The 16165-nt window shown below is 47.9% G+C and overlaps 2 protein-coding genes across 5 annotated transcripts in view; one reads left to right on the plus strand and one right to left on the minus strand.

Annotated features, from left to right (window-relative positions):
* Positions 1-11071, plus strand: part of PCCB (propionyl-CoA carboxylase subunit beta) — a 33659-nt gene extending 22588 nt beyond the window's left edge. The window contains exons 10-16 of the mRNA XM_042024510.1: positions 1914-1995; positions 3498-3621; positions 4892-4999; positions 8488-8588; positions 9744-9842; positions 10057-10150; positions 10803-11071. Coding sequence (XP_041880444.1) covers positions 1914-1995; positions 3498-3621; positions 4892-4999; positions 8488-8588; positions 9744-9842; positions 10057-10150; positions 10803-10924 — 730 coding nt within the window. The 3' untranslated portion in view covers positions 10925-11071. The remainder of the gene's footprint in view (positions 1-1913; positions 1996-3497; positions 3622-4891; positions 5000-8487; positions 8589-9743; positions 9843-10056; positions 10151-10802) is intronic.
* Positions 11072-13496: 2425 nt separating this feature from the next.
* The window catches only part of STAG1 (stromal antigen 1), a 173074-nt gene continuing 170405 nt past the window's right edge, over positions 13497-16165 (minus strand). For all 4 annotated transcript variants that reach the window (XM_042024746.1, XM_042024745.1, XM_042024747.1 and 1 more), the window contains exons 33-34: positions 15800-15880; positions 13497-15716 (exon numbers count right to left, since the gene is read on the minus strand). In XM_042024746.1, coding sequence (XP_041880680.1) covers positions 15693-15716; positions 15800-15880 — 105 coding nt within the window. In that variant the 3' untranslated portion in view covers positions 13497-15692. The remainder of the gene's footprint in view (positions 15717-15799; positions 15881-16165) is intronic.

Below are 16165 nucleotides of genomic sequence, written 5' to 3' on the forward strand. Positions count from 1 at the left end.
GTCTCTACAAACTTCTGGAGGAGGTTATTGCCAACTCTTGGTAACCAAGTGCAGTTTCACTTCTGCATTGAATGAAACCCCGTGTCCATCTGGTGAGGGTGTCTCCAGCCGTCACAGGCTTTAACAATGAGCAGCAGTTCTGTCCCACTAAGTGGGATCTGTAAGAAACACATCTCTCCACCTCTTAAGCCCACTGAGTGCAGCAACAAGCTCCAGATGTCTTGTGTCTGTAGACATTTGAAGGAGATTTTCAAACGTGGTATCCTGCATAATGTCTTCATTTTGCTGATGGCTATTTTAATGCTGTTAAAATTTCCTTCAGCACTGTGAATTTATGGGAGCAATAATTTTTCATTTTTCCACTTTCATCCTTTGGGGTACCACAGGTCACAGGACAGAGCTTGGAGCACATCCGTGTCTACTTTACGGACAAGAAAGTTTAGAATAGTTTTTAGCTTAGTTTTAGAAGTTTAACTTCTTCAGATTAAGGTTTTGTTATATCATTTTATGGAAGTGTTTGTATGCAATATTTGTATTCATATGGAAAAAGCACTTGAATTGTTGCAGTCAGCTTTGTTCTATGAATAGCTGTGTCTCTCCCCTTTCCTGCAAGGGGCTGTGCCTCCCTTGTCCCGGGTCTCTGAGGGAGCACAGAAGCAGGCATGGGGGCTGCACTTTCAACTTTTGTCTGATTTTGTCAAACCCCACATCACTTTCTTCAGTTTTAAATTGTGTGTCCAGAGCCTTGTGTCAAGTCATGACATTGTTAAAATAGTAATTCAGTAAGAACTTCACAGAAACACCATTTATAACAAATAGAGATTAGTATTTTTATGGAATAGCACAAATATAATACTGCCTGAAACCTTCTCAGTGGTGACTCATAAAAATTGACTGCCCTGCACTGGGACTGTGAGTGAACCCTCAGACCCAGTGGGTGCCACTGCTGAGTGGGTCCCTAATGAGGGTAATGTGATCAGAGCTGGGGTACCTGATCCTGTCACTGCTGACGGCAGGGCAGCGTCTCTGTTATCGGAAAACTCCACGTGAAAATGTGTCACTCTTAGTGGAGAAACAGGAAAGAGTCTTCAAACACAGCCAGGGAAGGGAAGAAACAGAGTGTGGATATGTGTTCCCCTATGTTTTCCCCTCTCTCTGCTTGTTTGGGGACGGGGAAATGGGCACAGAAAGGTTTCCTGCAGCTCAGTGTGTTCAGAGGCCCGGGTGACAGCGTGGGCAGGGCAGGGTGAATGTGCCGTTCCTGAGATCGCGGTGTGTGACAGGGAGCCTCGGTCGGCCCCGGGAGAAGGGCTCTGCCTGGCCAGCGGTAGGGACCGGCCGCTGCTGCTGCTGCTGCTGCCGCCGGCCCTGACCTGCCGAGCGCTCCTGCCAGCAGCCCCCGTGTGCCTCGCAGCCCGGCCGTGTCCCCGCAGCCGGCAGTGTCCCCGCAGCCCGGCCGTGTCCCCCGCAGCCGGCAGTGTCCCGGCAGAGTCCCCGCAGCCGGCAGAGTCCCCGCAGCCCGGCCGTGTCCCCGCAGCCGGCAGTGTCCCCCGCAGCCCGGCCGTGTCCCCGCAGCCGGCAGTGTCCCCGCAGCCGGCCGTGTCCCGGCCGTGTCCCCGCAGCCGGCTGTCCCGCGGGCCGGCAGTGCCCCCTGCAGCCCGTTCGCCTCCCGGCCGTGTCCCCGCAGCCCCGCCGGGCCGTGCTGCCCAGCGCTTGCCAAACACAGAGCCTGTGGAAGAGGGGGTCTCCTTCAGGAGGCTGCTCAGGCTGCCCGTGGAGAAAACCGGTTCTTTTCCCCATGTTTGAGGAGGTTTCCGAAATCTCTGAGAGGTGGAAATGTTTACCCGATATTTTGCTCTTGGTGCTCACTTGGTCTGTCAATGTTGTTGCTCACACTTACTTGCTCTCCACAGTGACCGTCCGGTTCCAGAGCTGGACACCATTGTCCCAAGCGAGTCAACCAAAGCCTATGATATGCTGGATATCATACACTCCGTAAGTCTGACAGTGTTCAGATTAAAGATGCATATATTACATTCTGGGTCTAAATAATTGACAGAAACCAGTAGAATGGCACTGAAGATATAGATACTGTTATTTATTTATTTCAGCCTTTACAAGTGACTATTTCTACCTGTGTAGTAGTTGTGAATGGGCAACGAAAACTGCAGGGGAAAAAAAAAAATTTTAGCAGAATCCCAGGATTTGTTTTCAGGATACATCTTATTCTGTATACACAAGTATACAGATGAAAGATGCTGCAATTCAATTCTTTCTGGGGTCAGAACCCCCCTTGAGTTCTGTTGCTTGGTCCCTCCCTGCACCTTGGTGCTTCTGTCTTGGACTCTGGCACTTTTATATAAAACGAATAAAGCACCCAGAATGCAGAAATTTACCCTTTCCTGTTTATGCTAAGAGACAGTTATGTACATGCACAGTACAAGAAAATAGATGTCTATTTTTTTTTTAATTACTAAGTTTGCAACTGGCAGCTGCATTTAGAGTCATTTTAGTGGCAAAAGCAAGCTCAGGGTATTTTTAATCCCTGGATTCTTCCACTGTGAATTTCAGCACTGTGTGTACTGAAAGTTAAGAGGTGGTATGTAAAAAAAATCATTAGGCGAATTAGGGAAAAACCCCAAGCCCTCCCACAGATTTTGGGAAGTATTAAGAAATAAAACCACTTTTATACTACTTACATTTTTCACAACTTTTTTGAGACTGAGGCTAATGAAATGACTGGCACACTGCAGTGTATGGGTACAGCTGCCATAAACAGATGGAACCAGGGAATCCTGCTGGAAGCCCAGGCAGCCATGTGTAGGTGTCGCTACTGCTCCATGGATAATTCTGATCTCCTGGAACGTGTGAGTTCTGATCGTGCCTCACGCACCAGGGCTGTCCCTTGGCAGGGCACACGCTGAGCTCCAGCCCGAGGGAAGTGCAGCCACACGGGTCTGTGGTTCCAGCTGGGTGCTGGCTGGGCACTGCATTCCCTGCGTTCCCTAGGGCACACCCAGCACTGACCCTGGGGCAGCAGGGCTGTGCTGGCCACTCCAAGAAAGGGCTCTGAGCTCGCCAAGAGAGAGAGATGATGTCAAATGTGTCACAGGGAGCTTCTGAGCTCCAGGAAGTACTGTTTTATCACTGGAAATCGGTCTGTAAGGCTGCTGCTAATTAAGATGTGAGAAAGAAGTTCTTAACATCTCGTTTGCATTTTGTTCTAAGCCAGGAAAAAAGGCTCCCCTCAGTCATAAAGGTGTTCCCTGATGGAACACTTAACTGACAGTTTTGGTAATAACGTAGGACTAGTTACTTCTTGCAATGAAGGCTGCAAAGACTAAAAAGTTTCCCTCCCTCTCTTTCCTTCAAAATCCTGCAAGTTCTGAACTGTTTTAAAAGTTGCAGTGCTAAGGTAACTGAGTTTGTGTTTGCCTGTGTATTTATGCACCTCTCTCTGGCTTCATACGGGCTCTGCCTGCCTCTCCCCTTTGCAGATTGTGGATGAGAGGGAATTCTTCGAGATCATGCCGACCTATGCCAGGAACATTGTGGTTGGATTTGCCAGGATGAACGGACGGACCGTTGGGATCGTGGGCAACCAGCCCAAAGTAGCCTCAGGTTAGAGTCCAGTGTGAGACTCTTTAACAGTGCCTTGCCTCTGTCTCTTCCTCTGCATGCTGTGTAAGGTCAGAGCTGTTGGGTTGTGTGCTCCTCCACTCACTCTGTGGTTTTCCACCCCTTGCTTTGTCTTGAACCTCACTGTAATTCAGCTGTGAGCTGTGAAATGAACTGCAAACCATTTCTTTAGTGGCTCAACAAGGTGATCTTGCTCCCAGGCTGCATCCAGGCCAAGAGGAGCAGCGGCAGCACACAGTGGGGGTGGGGATGGGGTGGAAGAGCACCACTTGTCTGGCAGCAGCCTGCAATTAACTGGGTTAATCATAGCATGGAAACCACACACTTCTTCCATGGCAGTAAAATCCCTAAAACTCATCTGTAGGGTGAGAGGGCTTTGTTATCTCACTGTAGCTGAACAGTGCAAAGCCTTCAGATGCACAAGTATGGAGCTCTTGACCTCACGTACAACATGCAGCTCCAGATAAGATCACCCATTTTAACTGTCCAGGGACTTGGCTTTCTCTCCTTAACTCAGTGATTTCTGAAGTGACCTTCTCCAGTTGGAACTTTCTGGTTTACTCCTTGTTTTCAATTCTTGTGTTGTTTTGTTTGGGAAAAACAGATGACCCAGTATGGTGCTTCATTTGTTACATCTCTACAAGATATGACTATGAAGATACTAGACAGAAGGTTTCAATATAAATTTAATCTTCGTTTAGTATTTTAAATTTTAACAGCTCTTTTTACTGTTTCATATAGAGGCTTTGATAAAAAATGTGTTTTGTTTTAATGTAGTTGTGCATAATACAATTCTAAATAGCACTGAAACAGAACAGAAACACTTTGCAGTGTGTCTACCAAAAATGCTGATCTTTCTCAAAATATTATTGGACTATTTTATTTTTGGGGTTTTTTAATGGAGAACTCTGTAACCTTTCAATATGACTGAGCTGAAAAATACTAATGAAGAGAAAGTTACAGGAAAAATATTTTAAATTACAAGAATGTAATTAAACTGTTATGTTTTGGGATAGAAAGTCTTTGCACACAGGGGTCAGAAAAATGAAATGAGCCTTTGAGTGTAGCTTATTCTGTGATCTTAGTTCTAAACCAGGAAAGCTTCATGGCATATAATCTCCACATTATCTACAGATAAGCTTTTCCTTTGTTTTAAGAAGACAATACAGCTAAAATAGTGGGATTTTGAGTTGCCTTGATTACTGCAGATCCCTGGTGTTACTAACACCTTCTTCTGTGTTCTTAACCTCAGGGTGCTTAGACATAAATTCTTCTGTGAAAGGAGCCCGCTTTGTTCGGTTCTGTGATGCCTTCAACATCCCCCTGATCACGTTTGTGGACGTCCCTGGGTTTCTGCCAGGTATGCCTTACCCTTAGAGTTCAGCATGGTGCATGGTGGTGTTGGTGTTAAAAGCCCATTTCCAGAATGCTGAGAAGACTTTTGCTGCAGTAGATTTAAATAAACCAGGTTTTAAAATCCCACTTTTTGGGACAGAAACTCTGTAATCTAACTACAGTAGTCATCCAAAAGGAGAGAGAAATGTGCAAAGAATAGTAGGAAAATGAAATAGTGCCTAACTAACCAGTGTGTTCAGGAGTCACAAAGCTTTGCTGGAGTTACCTGAGGAGAGAGACAGGTCATGCAGTCAGGTAATGCTGCAGTCTCCAGCAGCCTGGTAGAGACACTGGGATTCCCAGTTTGCCAGGGCCAGGCTTGGGGATACCATGCTCTGGAAAGCTCTGTCCTACTGCCAAAAGCTGTGCCTGTGACCTGTGCAAGGAAACAACCTGCATTGCCTGGAGATGCTGCCCTTGTTGTACGTGGTGTGAAGTGACACTGACGGCTCTTTGATACCGAGCCTCCACGTCCCGGGAAATGCTGAGCTGTGTTTGTAGATGCTGTTTGATCTCCACAGCTCTTGCTGGGCAGGGTGGCAGCAGCAGGCCCTGCACTGGCTGTGCTGGGCCAGGGGAGGCAGCCCAGTGCTGACCCCAGCCCTCAGGACAGGGTGAGGGGAGAGCTGGCACTGCTGACTCTGGGCAGGGAGCAGTGGCAGCTGGGGGCTCCCGAGGATGTTCCACCCACATGTGCTGCAGTCCCTCAGCTGATCCTGGCACGTGTTGCTCTGCAGGCTCTGCTGCAGCAGGAGAACCTGCCTCCTCCACCTGCTGCAGCTGCTGCCCAGAGCAGGTGTTACAGCCCCATCACTCAGGCCTAGGGCTACACCAAGGTTCTTTTGCTCTGGGTAGACACAAAGGAGACAATCCCAGCCAAATATTCTCAAGAGGTAAAAAGCACTAAGGTTTACTGGCAAACTGTAGAAAATTAAGGAACATTGGCAAAAGAGTGAATGCAACGTAACATCACTTATCACAACATAGACCACTGAACACAGAAAACCTTTAAACCCATTCAATGTCACATTCTGTGAGAAGAGACAGAAGAAGAAAGAAGGGAGAAAAACAGAAAGACAGAAAAGGTATAGAAAAACAGCTACCCACTCCTGGGTTCCAGTGATGTAAAACTCCAAGGTGAAGGTAGGGTTAAAGGACAACGTGCTTGCCTCATGGTCAGGCTTCTTAAAGCTCTGGCCTATTCTGGGCCTTCCTCCCAGGTGGGACTTGCAGTCTCTCGGGCACTCAGACAACACTGAGGGGCTGCCTTCAGTGTGCCATGGCTGACAGACACTGCAGGGCTGGGGGCAGGGCAGCACCTCACTCCACCCCCTGCTACACATTCGAAGCCCCCAAGATCTCTCCAAATGGATTCCCTTTTCCAGCCTCTAACAGGGGGACAGGGTGAAGCTCTGGGGGAAAAGGTGTTTTCATTGGCATTGATTTGGTTATACACAGCTTCCTCTGTGTCTCTTTGATGCCCCAAGACACTTCTCAGTGGAAAATGCCTGTGTTTAGAGGTCCATCAGTAAGGAAAAGGGATGTGATGAGCCTGCTTTCAGCACAGGCTCTCGGAGCAGGTAACATTAAAATGACCCATTACAAAACAGGGTAAGAGAGGACTATAAATGTTTTACAATCAAATCTAACATTAATACTGCTGTATAAACCATGGTTTACCTTGAGGCCTCTGCAGCTCTCAAAGCACCAGAATGTGACTATTCAGCATTCTAGTTCCTGCTTTAACACGATGGAGTTGGCACATTTTAACCAGGAGTTCCTCTCCTTTGTCCCCAGTGTAGGCTTAGCCTCCTCCTCTGATATGGGCCAGGCAGTGGCTTGGTGTAAGGGGACACTCCAGCAGTCCAGATTTGAGCAGTTGCTCAGAATTCAAGATGTATTTCCATATAGAAATAGTAGTGACTTGATATTGCACAACAGAATGTTGGTTTGAAAGCAGATAAACAGAAGAAAAATAAAAAAGCTGAAGAGAGGAGACCTGAGGCTTGATTATGATCCAAAACTGTTGTGTTTTAAGGAACGTGGCAAGATTAACCCATTAGCATTAGAAATCTCAGATTAAGTAACAAATTCTGAGGGTGGCATCATCATCCCATCTTCCTGTTCAGTACAGAAGGAGAAAGCACCTGTCACTGGCTCACCATGGTGTGCAAAACCTCTCCCAGCATCAGTGAACCAAACACTTGAGTAGCCCCAGTTTTCACAGGTGTGCACAGAGATGACATTTAAGGTGTTCATAACCTGTAACTGGATAAAAATACAGATTTAGAACAAGATTGGGACTGAATCTGTGGCCAGAAAAGAGTTGATGTTAACTGGTCATGGGTGGCAGTGTAAATACTTCAAACACCTGAATGATCTTACACTGGAAGCATTTTAGGTGACTGGCTGCTCTGTTCTAAGTGTGGATTAGAAACAGGCTGTGACTAGAAACGGGGTCTGAGAGTGCTCCCCAGCTCCTGGGTCTGGGCTGGGTGTCCCAGCTGGGCTCGGGCTGCTCCTTGGGGATGAACCCCCCCCAGCTGTTCTGATTCCTGCTGCAGGAATGGTCTGTGGGCTTGGCAGGGAAAGGCACGAACCAGAAGTGAAACTGCAGCTGAGAGCAGACATTTGTAAGCATAGGCAGAAATTTTCAGACACTCAACTTACACCTGAGGGGAAACATTAACGTTAAGCCAGCAAACACACTACAAATAGGTTCTTCAATTTCACAAAAGAATTTTTACTTACATTTAAAAAAAAAATCCATAGAAAACCCTCTTACAGTACTTGGGATCATCTCGTGCTAAAAGCTAAAATCAGGAGGTGAATAAACTGCTAGAAAGTTATTGTAGAGTTATATCCAGTGGTCTGAAATTCACAGTCCTAAAAATAAGTTACAGGGGATTGCTGATTCCAAGTCCAGTCAGGTGAGCCTGTCTTTGGGACAGAAGGGTGTCGAGCATTCTGTCACATGGATGACTTGCATTCCTGTTTGCTGCCTGTGGCTATGCTCCAGAAGCACTTGCTGTGGGATTCACACTCTGTCTTTTAAGGTCCATCATCCTGGGCTGCCTTTGAAGGATAACTAGGGTAGGTCCTCAGTATGGTAGAGTAGCCAAGCTGCTTTCTGTGTGGTGTAGAAAAGGGGGCTTGGAAGAGCAGGTTTCTGGAGAAGTGACTCTAGGCTGTTTGCCACTGGAGTCTTGAAAATGCTCCAGCTGTAGTTTGTTCCTAGGAAGGTTCCATCTCCTGAGCTTTGCTTCTGTAACCTCCCATACAAACTGCTGCTGCTCTGATTTTTGAGTTGCTCAGTACCTTGCAGAGAACACTGCCTGGTATGACCTTCTTCAGGCTGTTAACATGGCCATGGTGGTGGTCAGGTTTGCTGCTGGTGAGGGATGATGGGGTTGTGGGAATTCCCTGGAGTGAAGCAGTTCCTTGTCTTTGCAGGCACGGCTCAGGAGTACGGGGGGATTATACGTCACGGTGCCAAGCTGCTGTTTGCCTTTGCAGAGGCCACTGTGCCTAAGATCACTGTCATCACCAGAAAGGTAGGCTGGTGGTCTTCCAGAGTTCCTCTTTCCACTAGTGGCAATTTTAATTAAACCTAGCTTTGTCTGCCTGTCCCACTGGTGCTTTCTAGCATTGTCCCGTCCTGTTCGTCCCATCTGGTAACACCTCTTTGTATAACATTATGAGAGGCCACTTCTTCTATTCCCAGACCATTACCTCAGTTCCTTCCTTCCTCTTGTCTCTGCACCCCTCTGGAACTTCCAGTTTCTGTTCCCTGCTTTCTCCCTGGAATGCCTTCACTCTCATCCCATGTCACCCAGCCTGTCTCACTAAGGACATGCCCTCTGTTTGCACCAATTCTGCTTTCTCCCTTCTTGCCTCCTGAGCCTCCCTCTGCAAACCCAGCACTGGCTGCCTCTGTCGTCTGCTGTGTCTGCAGGTTGAACACTCATGTGGCTTCTTTTCCTCCCAAGACTTCTGCTATGCTCTGCCTCATCTTCCTTTCTCCATAACGTACCCAACACCCTACTGCCATAAGCTCTGGGGCTGGCTCCTTACAGCCCTAGCCTTCTCCTTGCTGCTCTGCCCCTCCTGTTGGTTTTTCTGATAGGCTTTTGGCTCATCATGGCAAAAATCAAAAAGAACTTTCTGTTCCTTTGCCTTCTGTGATTGTTCTGAGTATTTCCATGCAGTACTTGTCAATCCTGCAGCCTCGCTGCAGTGTTCAGTACTGCCCTGACAGGGACTGCACTGCAGTTTGCTCTGCAGTCCTGCAGTATCTGTTCATCACTGCTGTCTGGAGCATTTCCAGTTCCAGAGTGGAGCACTGCAGAGCCCGAGTGCTGCACTCCCTGGCCACGAAATTCCAGAAGCACGCTGCCTGGTTGGTTTGTGTGCATGTGCAGGGTGCAGGTCGAGGCCTGCTGGTCTGGATACACACTGACCCCTCCCTGCCTGCCTTGCAGAATGGGCTTGGTTACCAGCAGCCCCCTTCCTTGCTCTTTTGGGGCTCTAGTTGAAGTGGTTCCTATTCCTAGGAGATTGCTGCAGCAAAGTGGAGATGCTCATGCTCTCCTTCAGGTAAAGTCCAGCCCCAGCTGCTTGTCTCTGGACTAGAAAAGGCTGCAGGAGCAATGCAGGCTGTTGCTGCTGCGAGGCCACTCCTGGAGTGGATGTCCTGGTTTGTGTTCCAGGCCTATGGGGGTGCCTATGACGTGATGAGCTCCAAGCACTTACGAGGAGACGTGAATTACGCCTGGCCCACAGCCGAGGTGGCCGTGATGGGAGCCAAGGTGAGTCCGGGCCCCTCTCACTGTGGTGCTGCAGTGCCCTGCCAGCAGCACCAGTGCCCTGCCAGCAGCACCAGTGCCCTGCCAGCACCATGAGGTGTCCTGGTGCCACAGGCAGGGGGGATGCTCCCAGGCCCTCACTTGGAGGGCACAGCTGTGAGGTGGGCAGGGCAGAGGGCTGAGGGACTGTCACTGACCCGAGCCCTTCTGTTGCCAGGGTGCTGTCCAGATCATCTTCAGAGGAAAGGAGACAGATGCAGAGGAGGAGTATGTGGTTAAGTTTGCAAACCCCTTCCCTGCTGCCATGAGAGGTATGGTTGTCTCCCACACCATGTCCCCTTTGGTTTGCCATTGCATGGAGATGAAGTTGTGCTATTGAGTAAACCTTTAACTAACAAGTAAGTTATTTAGGTAAGATACTTGTGTCTGAGTTAGAAAGGTGGTGCTTAACCACAGCCTGTGCATGTGGAGAACATCTAGACACAACATACATCTTCAGCTGCAAAGAGCCTGGTGAGAAATGGGCACTGCTCTGAAAAGTGCATCTTCAGTTGTGTAGACAGTAGAAAATGTCTCAAAATTCAGCCTGTTCCTTTATAGCACAGGTGCTTTGACACTCTGTTATACAGCCCTAGATGCAAAGCACTGTGGCCTGAAGAAAGAGTAGGGTCCAGTTCAGTTATGTTCTCCAGAACTCTCAGGAGCAAGTTTTTCCATTGTTTTTACTTTCAGTTTTACAGCAGTAACTAAAAGGCAAGTTATATTCCAAATTTAAAAATGGGCTCAGGAATGTTTCCTTCTCAGGCTATTTTAAATTGAGTTAATTTGTAACTTGTGAATTTATTTATTCCAACCATTGTTTTGATTTTGCTAATTTATGTTACAGCCTAGATACAGAAGGCTGGGAGGCAAACACTTCATGGTTGGTCAGGTTGAGGTTTATTTTGCTGTCATCTTTTGCAGGGTTTGTTGATGACATCATCCAGCCTTCGACCACCCGCACACGCATCTGCCATGACCTCGACGTGCTGGCCAGTAAATCCCAGTCCAGTCCTTGGAAGAAACATGCCAACATCCCACTGTGAGGATGAGCAGGGGCTGCCCATGCTGGGAGACATCCTGAAGAAGAGTTCTGGTTAACTCTGGTTAATGGAGGTCTGCTTGGCAATAGAAATAATTCTTTTCATTTTGATTTTGCCAATAATCATCAATAAATCGTAGTATATATTTAATTTGGGGGTCTGACCAGCTCACCTCTCTAAACCCTTTTTGGTGGTTAATACTCAACACACCCTGCCCTGCCTGCTGCAGGTGAGCTGTTACTAATTGCTCAAGGTCAAACATTCCATTGGCTCCCTCATCCCATAGGCCCTGGAGGTGGCTCAGGCAGGGCTGAGCCACCTCCCATGCTGGGAAGTTGGAGCCCTGTGGAGTTCAAGGGTATTCCATTGGCCACAGACCTGACTGCACTTCCTGCACCACTGGCTCAGAGAGGAAAATCGTGAGCGTGGGTTCCAGTGCCCTGGAGACCAGGCCCTGCTGCTCCTGGACTCAGCTGTTCTGTTCCTCTGTTAGTCTGGCCTGTGGCAGCTTTTCCCTTCTGGCTGCAGCAGCACCGGGGCCCAGCTGGGTCTCAGAGCCCAGGGCAGAGGTGGGTGGCACAGGGGAGGCACAGCCAGCCCCCTCTTAAGGACAGCAGACAAAAAAGGGCAGTTTTGGTGGAACATGCAAATCCTCTTCCCTCAGCAGAGGCTGGAACAGAGACCTCCAGAGGCCCCTTCCAGCCTCGTTTCTCTGCGATTATTTGCCAGCCTTGCCAGGAACCACTGCAGGAGGTGTTACTCTGACCAGCCCTGGGCCTGTGCTCACCTGCTCAGCAGAAGCTGCATTTTCCCTCCAGCCCCAAGGCAGTGAGGAACAGCCACTGTCACATTTAGTGCTGCTGCACCAGCTGCCAGGCACAGGAGAGGCTGCAGTGACCTGGCTGCTGTGAGTAACTCACATTTATTGAGACAGAGCCTCCCTACCTGCACTGTAGCTGCTGCTGCTCACTCCCCAGCATGAGCCTGAAGGAGGACAGAGGTGGGATGACCATGTCCCAGGCAGCTTCTCTTCCCAGGAAAGTGCAGTGAGTAGAGCTGTGGAGCTTGGAGCCGGTACCTGGGGGGGTAGAAGTAACAGCTAAACATCATCTAAAAGCACAATCTAAAAGGAGCATTTCAGGTAGGAGTCCCAGCTCCCCAGGTTTTTGGATGCATGGGAGGCAGCACCTCCAGGCTGCAGGCACCCTGGCTGTCCTGGCTGCTGCACATTTGGGGCCTGCATGACCCTACCTGTCTGTGCCTCAGCAGGAACAGGCTCTCGGGGCTGTCCAGGGAACAGAGCTGGCTGCAGCAGCAGGGAATGTAAACCAGAATGTTACTGTGTTGGGTGTCACGGCCATGGGGGCAGTGCTTAGTTAACTGTGAGCAAGCTGTAAGGGTTTGTAATGCCCAAGAAGATTCTCCAGAGGTAAAGCTGGTTTAGAGGCAGAAGCTGTGGTAAGTGGATACACATACAGTTCCTCAGCTTCTTCAGCCTGCCCAGTCAGGAGGAGACACTCCATGAGAAACCCACCTGTCACAACGAGGAAAATACAGCTCTGATAGTTGTTTCCTAACCTCAGTATTGCTACAGACTCCATCCTCTTTCCCATCCCTTGCCAGCACAAGAATTAGGCTTTAGATCCTCTCCATTTCCAAACAGGCAGTTGCTCTAGCAGGACATGCTGGAAACAGGCTCAAAAGCTGCTCTGACCAGGCTCCTGAGGATTTCCTTGAATTCCAGTCACCTAAAAAACCAAGAGGTACAAAATAAAATCCTTCCAGCAATGGGCAGCCTTTGAACTCAGCAGCAAGGCAAGTTACTTACTGTGTTCCTCAGTGCAGCAGGAGTTGCCATAACTTACAAGCACTTGGAGACTGAACTTCCAGGCTCTGTCTTGGGAGTACCTGAGACTTTGAATCATCCCTGAGCCTCAGCTGCTGCCATCTTGTTCCTTTTCCTGACTCCAGTGATTTTTCCTTAGGAAGTGGGCCAGGTGATAAACCAGTCAGTTTTCTTTAGCACTACAGAGATGAAATCATTCATGGGTTGGACAAAAATAGCACCTTGCTCCCTGAGACATGGGAGTCCTGCGGACATTTTGTTTCAGTAAAACTTCATTTAGCCCAGCTGATTGTTAGAGCTTTCAAGCCTTTCCCATGGCAGTTTCTTCCCAAAGCCTCCAGGTCACTTCAGATGCATAGGGCAGAAGAGAGAAATTCTTCAACCTCATGGCAGTTCAAGAAACTGTTAGTTTTAGCAGTGCAGCTCTTGCACCTGGTGTGGGGCCTTCCCAGATTTACAGCAATCTCACATTAACCCCCCCCGCCCCCCACAACCAAACCTACCAGGATGGAGGGGAGAAAGAAGCCCAGAGAGGGTTTCCATCACTCTTGAAGCTGAGTGGGTAAGGGAGTGGGGTACAGGTCTGGTTGTGAAGCCTGGACTACATGAAAGCTACCTGTCTTGCCTTTGATAATTCCTTGAATTCCTAGTAATAAATGGGATGACAAGATGTGATGGTCCAAACAAGCACTTAAAAGAAAACTATAGTGAAGAGGGTGCTCATCATACTCATGATTTTGTATAGTTTATTAAATGAAAGGTGAAGCATCAGTTTTAAATTGTACAAAAGGAAAAAAAAAAACCTCATATTGTAAATGTACAATTTACAGAAGTACTAGCAAAACCAATCAAGGAGACACTCATAATACAAAAACCTATTGACTGCAAACTGAACTGGAGACCCATTGCAGGTACCATGATAATAAATGTTTGTTATACAGTATTCTACAATGTTAAATTAGGAATCAGTTTTCCACACAGAGGACTGTGAAGCACAAGGTTTGTCTGAGACTCTGACTCAAACTGGGCAGCATCTGTTGTGCCACCATGCTCACAGAGTGAGCCTGGGACAGGTCCTGCAGCCGTTCCTGCCCCTAGGCCGTGGGGGTGCACAGAGGGAGGTAGCGGGGTTTATAAAGTTCCAGCTACTTCTTGGGACCAATACATCCCCAACCCACACCGAGGAATGGCTGAATTACCTGGTCAAACATTTTTGGCAACCGTGTCTGAGAACTGCACATGTTGTGAGAGCCAAGCTCAGCGGGGCGAGGTGCTGGGCTGGGTGAATTTGGGCTCTTTCCCTGCCCGTGCTGGGCACTGAGGGGTTGGGTTGGTGTCCAGGAAGCTCGAAACAGAAAAAAAGCTCCGTGATTATTCTGCAGTTGCTAAAACTAAAGCACCTCTGAAACTGCTGTGCTCCAAGTGGGTCAGTCTGCTTTGTATCTCAACTGCTACTGAGTGCAGAAAGATAAAGGTTTTGGGGCCAATTGTTGGAGATCTGGAGCTGTGGAGGGCCAGCACTGCTGGTGCCAGGCCAGGCTGGGTAAGGAGCAGCTACTACGTCGAGTCATAAAATTGAAGCATAATGAAATTCCAAATTATTGAAGACATTGAAAAATATCTTAGTACAATGAATGTTTTGGGGTTTTTTTGGAATTTTTTTGGATGTTTTTAGCTTTTTTGAAAAATCGTATTTTTTTCCAAAGAATTACTCTCAATATGCACAGTTAACACTGAAAATGTAGCTGTATTCCATTGTAAGCTTAAGAACTTCACCATCTAAGCACAAATTTCTATGCAGCACATACAGTACTTCTAACTGGCAAAATTAATTTACAAAAATAGCGGAAAAGGGTATTTACGGCATGGAAAGTAGACTCTGTTTTATGGTACAGTTAAAATTACTTTTAGTATGCTAAAGTGATCCTTTCCCCCACCCTTGAACTATTTTTTTTTTTAATAGGAAAGTTGCTGTTTATGTACCTTGTGTTGGCAGGCTTGAAGTAGGTAGTAAAAACAGCAAAGTGATTACTTGAGAACCGTTTGTGTGTTTTACTGAGAATACTTTATTTGCTGGTATAAGTTGCTAAAAATGCACAGAGCAAGTACCAATAGAAAATTTACTGTTTTTGTGTCCCCATGTGCTATATAAAATGAATGTTACACAGCATCTGTTGGAAAAGTGGCTTCATGGACATCTCTTACTTTATGTCCCATTATAAATAAAAATAAATCTTCTCAAGAGTATAAAATCTGGGTTTATCATATCAGAATCTGAAATTTTTTGGCAGAGATGCACGTCATTAGAATTCTAACCTCTTCTCTGAGAGTGTTCTTCTCCATGCCTATGAGAGAACATAAGCGTACCATAATGTTAATCAAATCCAGTGTGTTCCAAAACACTTTTCCGTAGCCAGAACGACCTGCTTACAGCAGCCTTGCTAGTCAGTGGCTGATAGGCATAGGTTTAATAAAAATGGCTAGCTTTGAAAACATAAAAAGGCAAATGTTAAAACTGTTTTAAATTGTACAGCAGAAAAATAAAGTTAAAAAGTTCTGTTTTCACTCAATGTTGTTTTCAGAAAACATATGTAGAACAGTGTTTATTTTGACGGCTGTCTTAACAATTTAAAACTTCCTCCTCATCCAGGAAAAAAAAATCTGTATTAGGACAGTCAAGAACAGGGATACAAATGATTTTTTAGGTCAGCCCTTCTGAGGTGACTGGATTGGCCAACATTCCCGTGTGTCATTAAGAAGCTCCTCTTCTCTCCGTCACTACACCAAGGGGTTGACCTCAATCATTTGGTTAAAAATCAAACCGTATCACATCAAAAATGTGGTTTTCATACAAGCTATCACAGTATATAGGCCTCTAGCTCTAAACAATAGAGTTCCAAGTTTGTAAAAGGTCTTCGCCAGACTTCAGAACATGGGCATGCCAAATCCCTGGAAAAGGGGGAAAAAGACAGCGGTTACACGAGGTGGGACAAGAGCGGAGCTCAAAGCAAGCAGAACAAGCCAGGCCTTACTGAGTCGTCCTCGATGATCGCCGCCGAGTCGAAGAAGTCCGGCCGCAGCTCCGCGCGCTCGCGCCGGTTCCGCGACGGCGGCTGCAACACACGGGAGTTGGAACAGCACGGGCCACAGGGAGCCCTGCTGGCCACAGGGAACCCTGCCGGCCACAGGGAGCCCTGCTGGCCACAGAGAGCCCTCCTGGCCACAGGGAGCCCTGCTGGCCACAGAGAGCCCTCCTGGCCACAGAGAGCCCTCCTGGCCACAGAGAGCCCTGCCAGCCACAGGGAGCCCTGCTGGCCACAGAGAGCCCTGCTGGCCACAGGGAGCCCTGCCGGCCACAGGGAGCCCTGCCGGCCACAGGGAGCCCTGCCAGCCACAGG

The sequence above is a fragment of the Corvus kubaryi genome, unplaced genomic scaffold (genome assembly GCF_017639235.1).
Source record: "Corvus kubaryi isolate FWS band 111438036 unplaced genomic scaffold, C.kubaryi_AGA036_p1.0 37264, whole genome shotgun sequence".
Classification (NCBI taxonomy): Eukaryota; Metazoa; Chordata; class Aves; order Passeriformes; family Corvidae; genus Corvus; species Corvus kubaryi.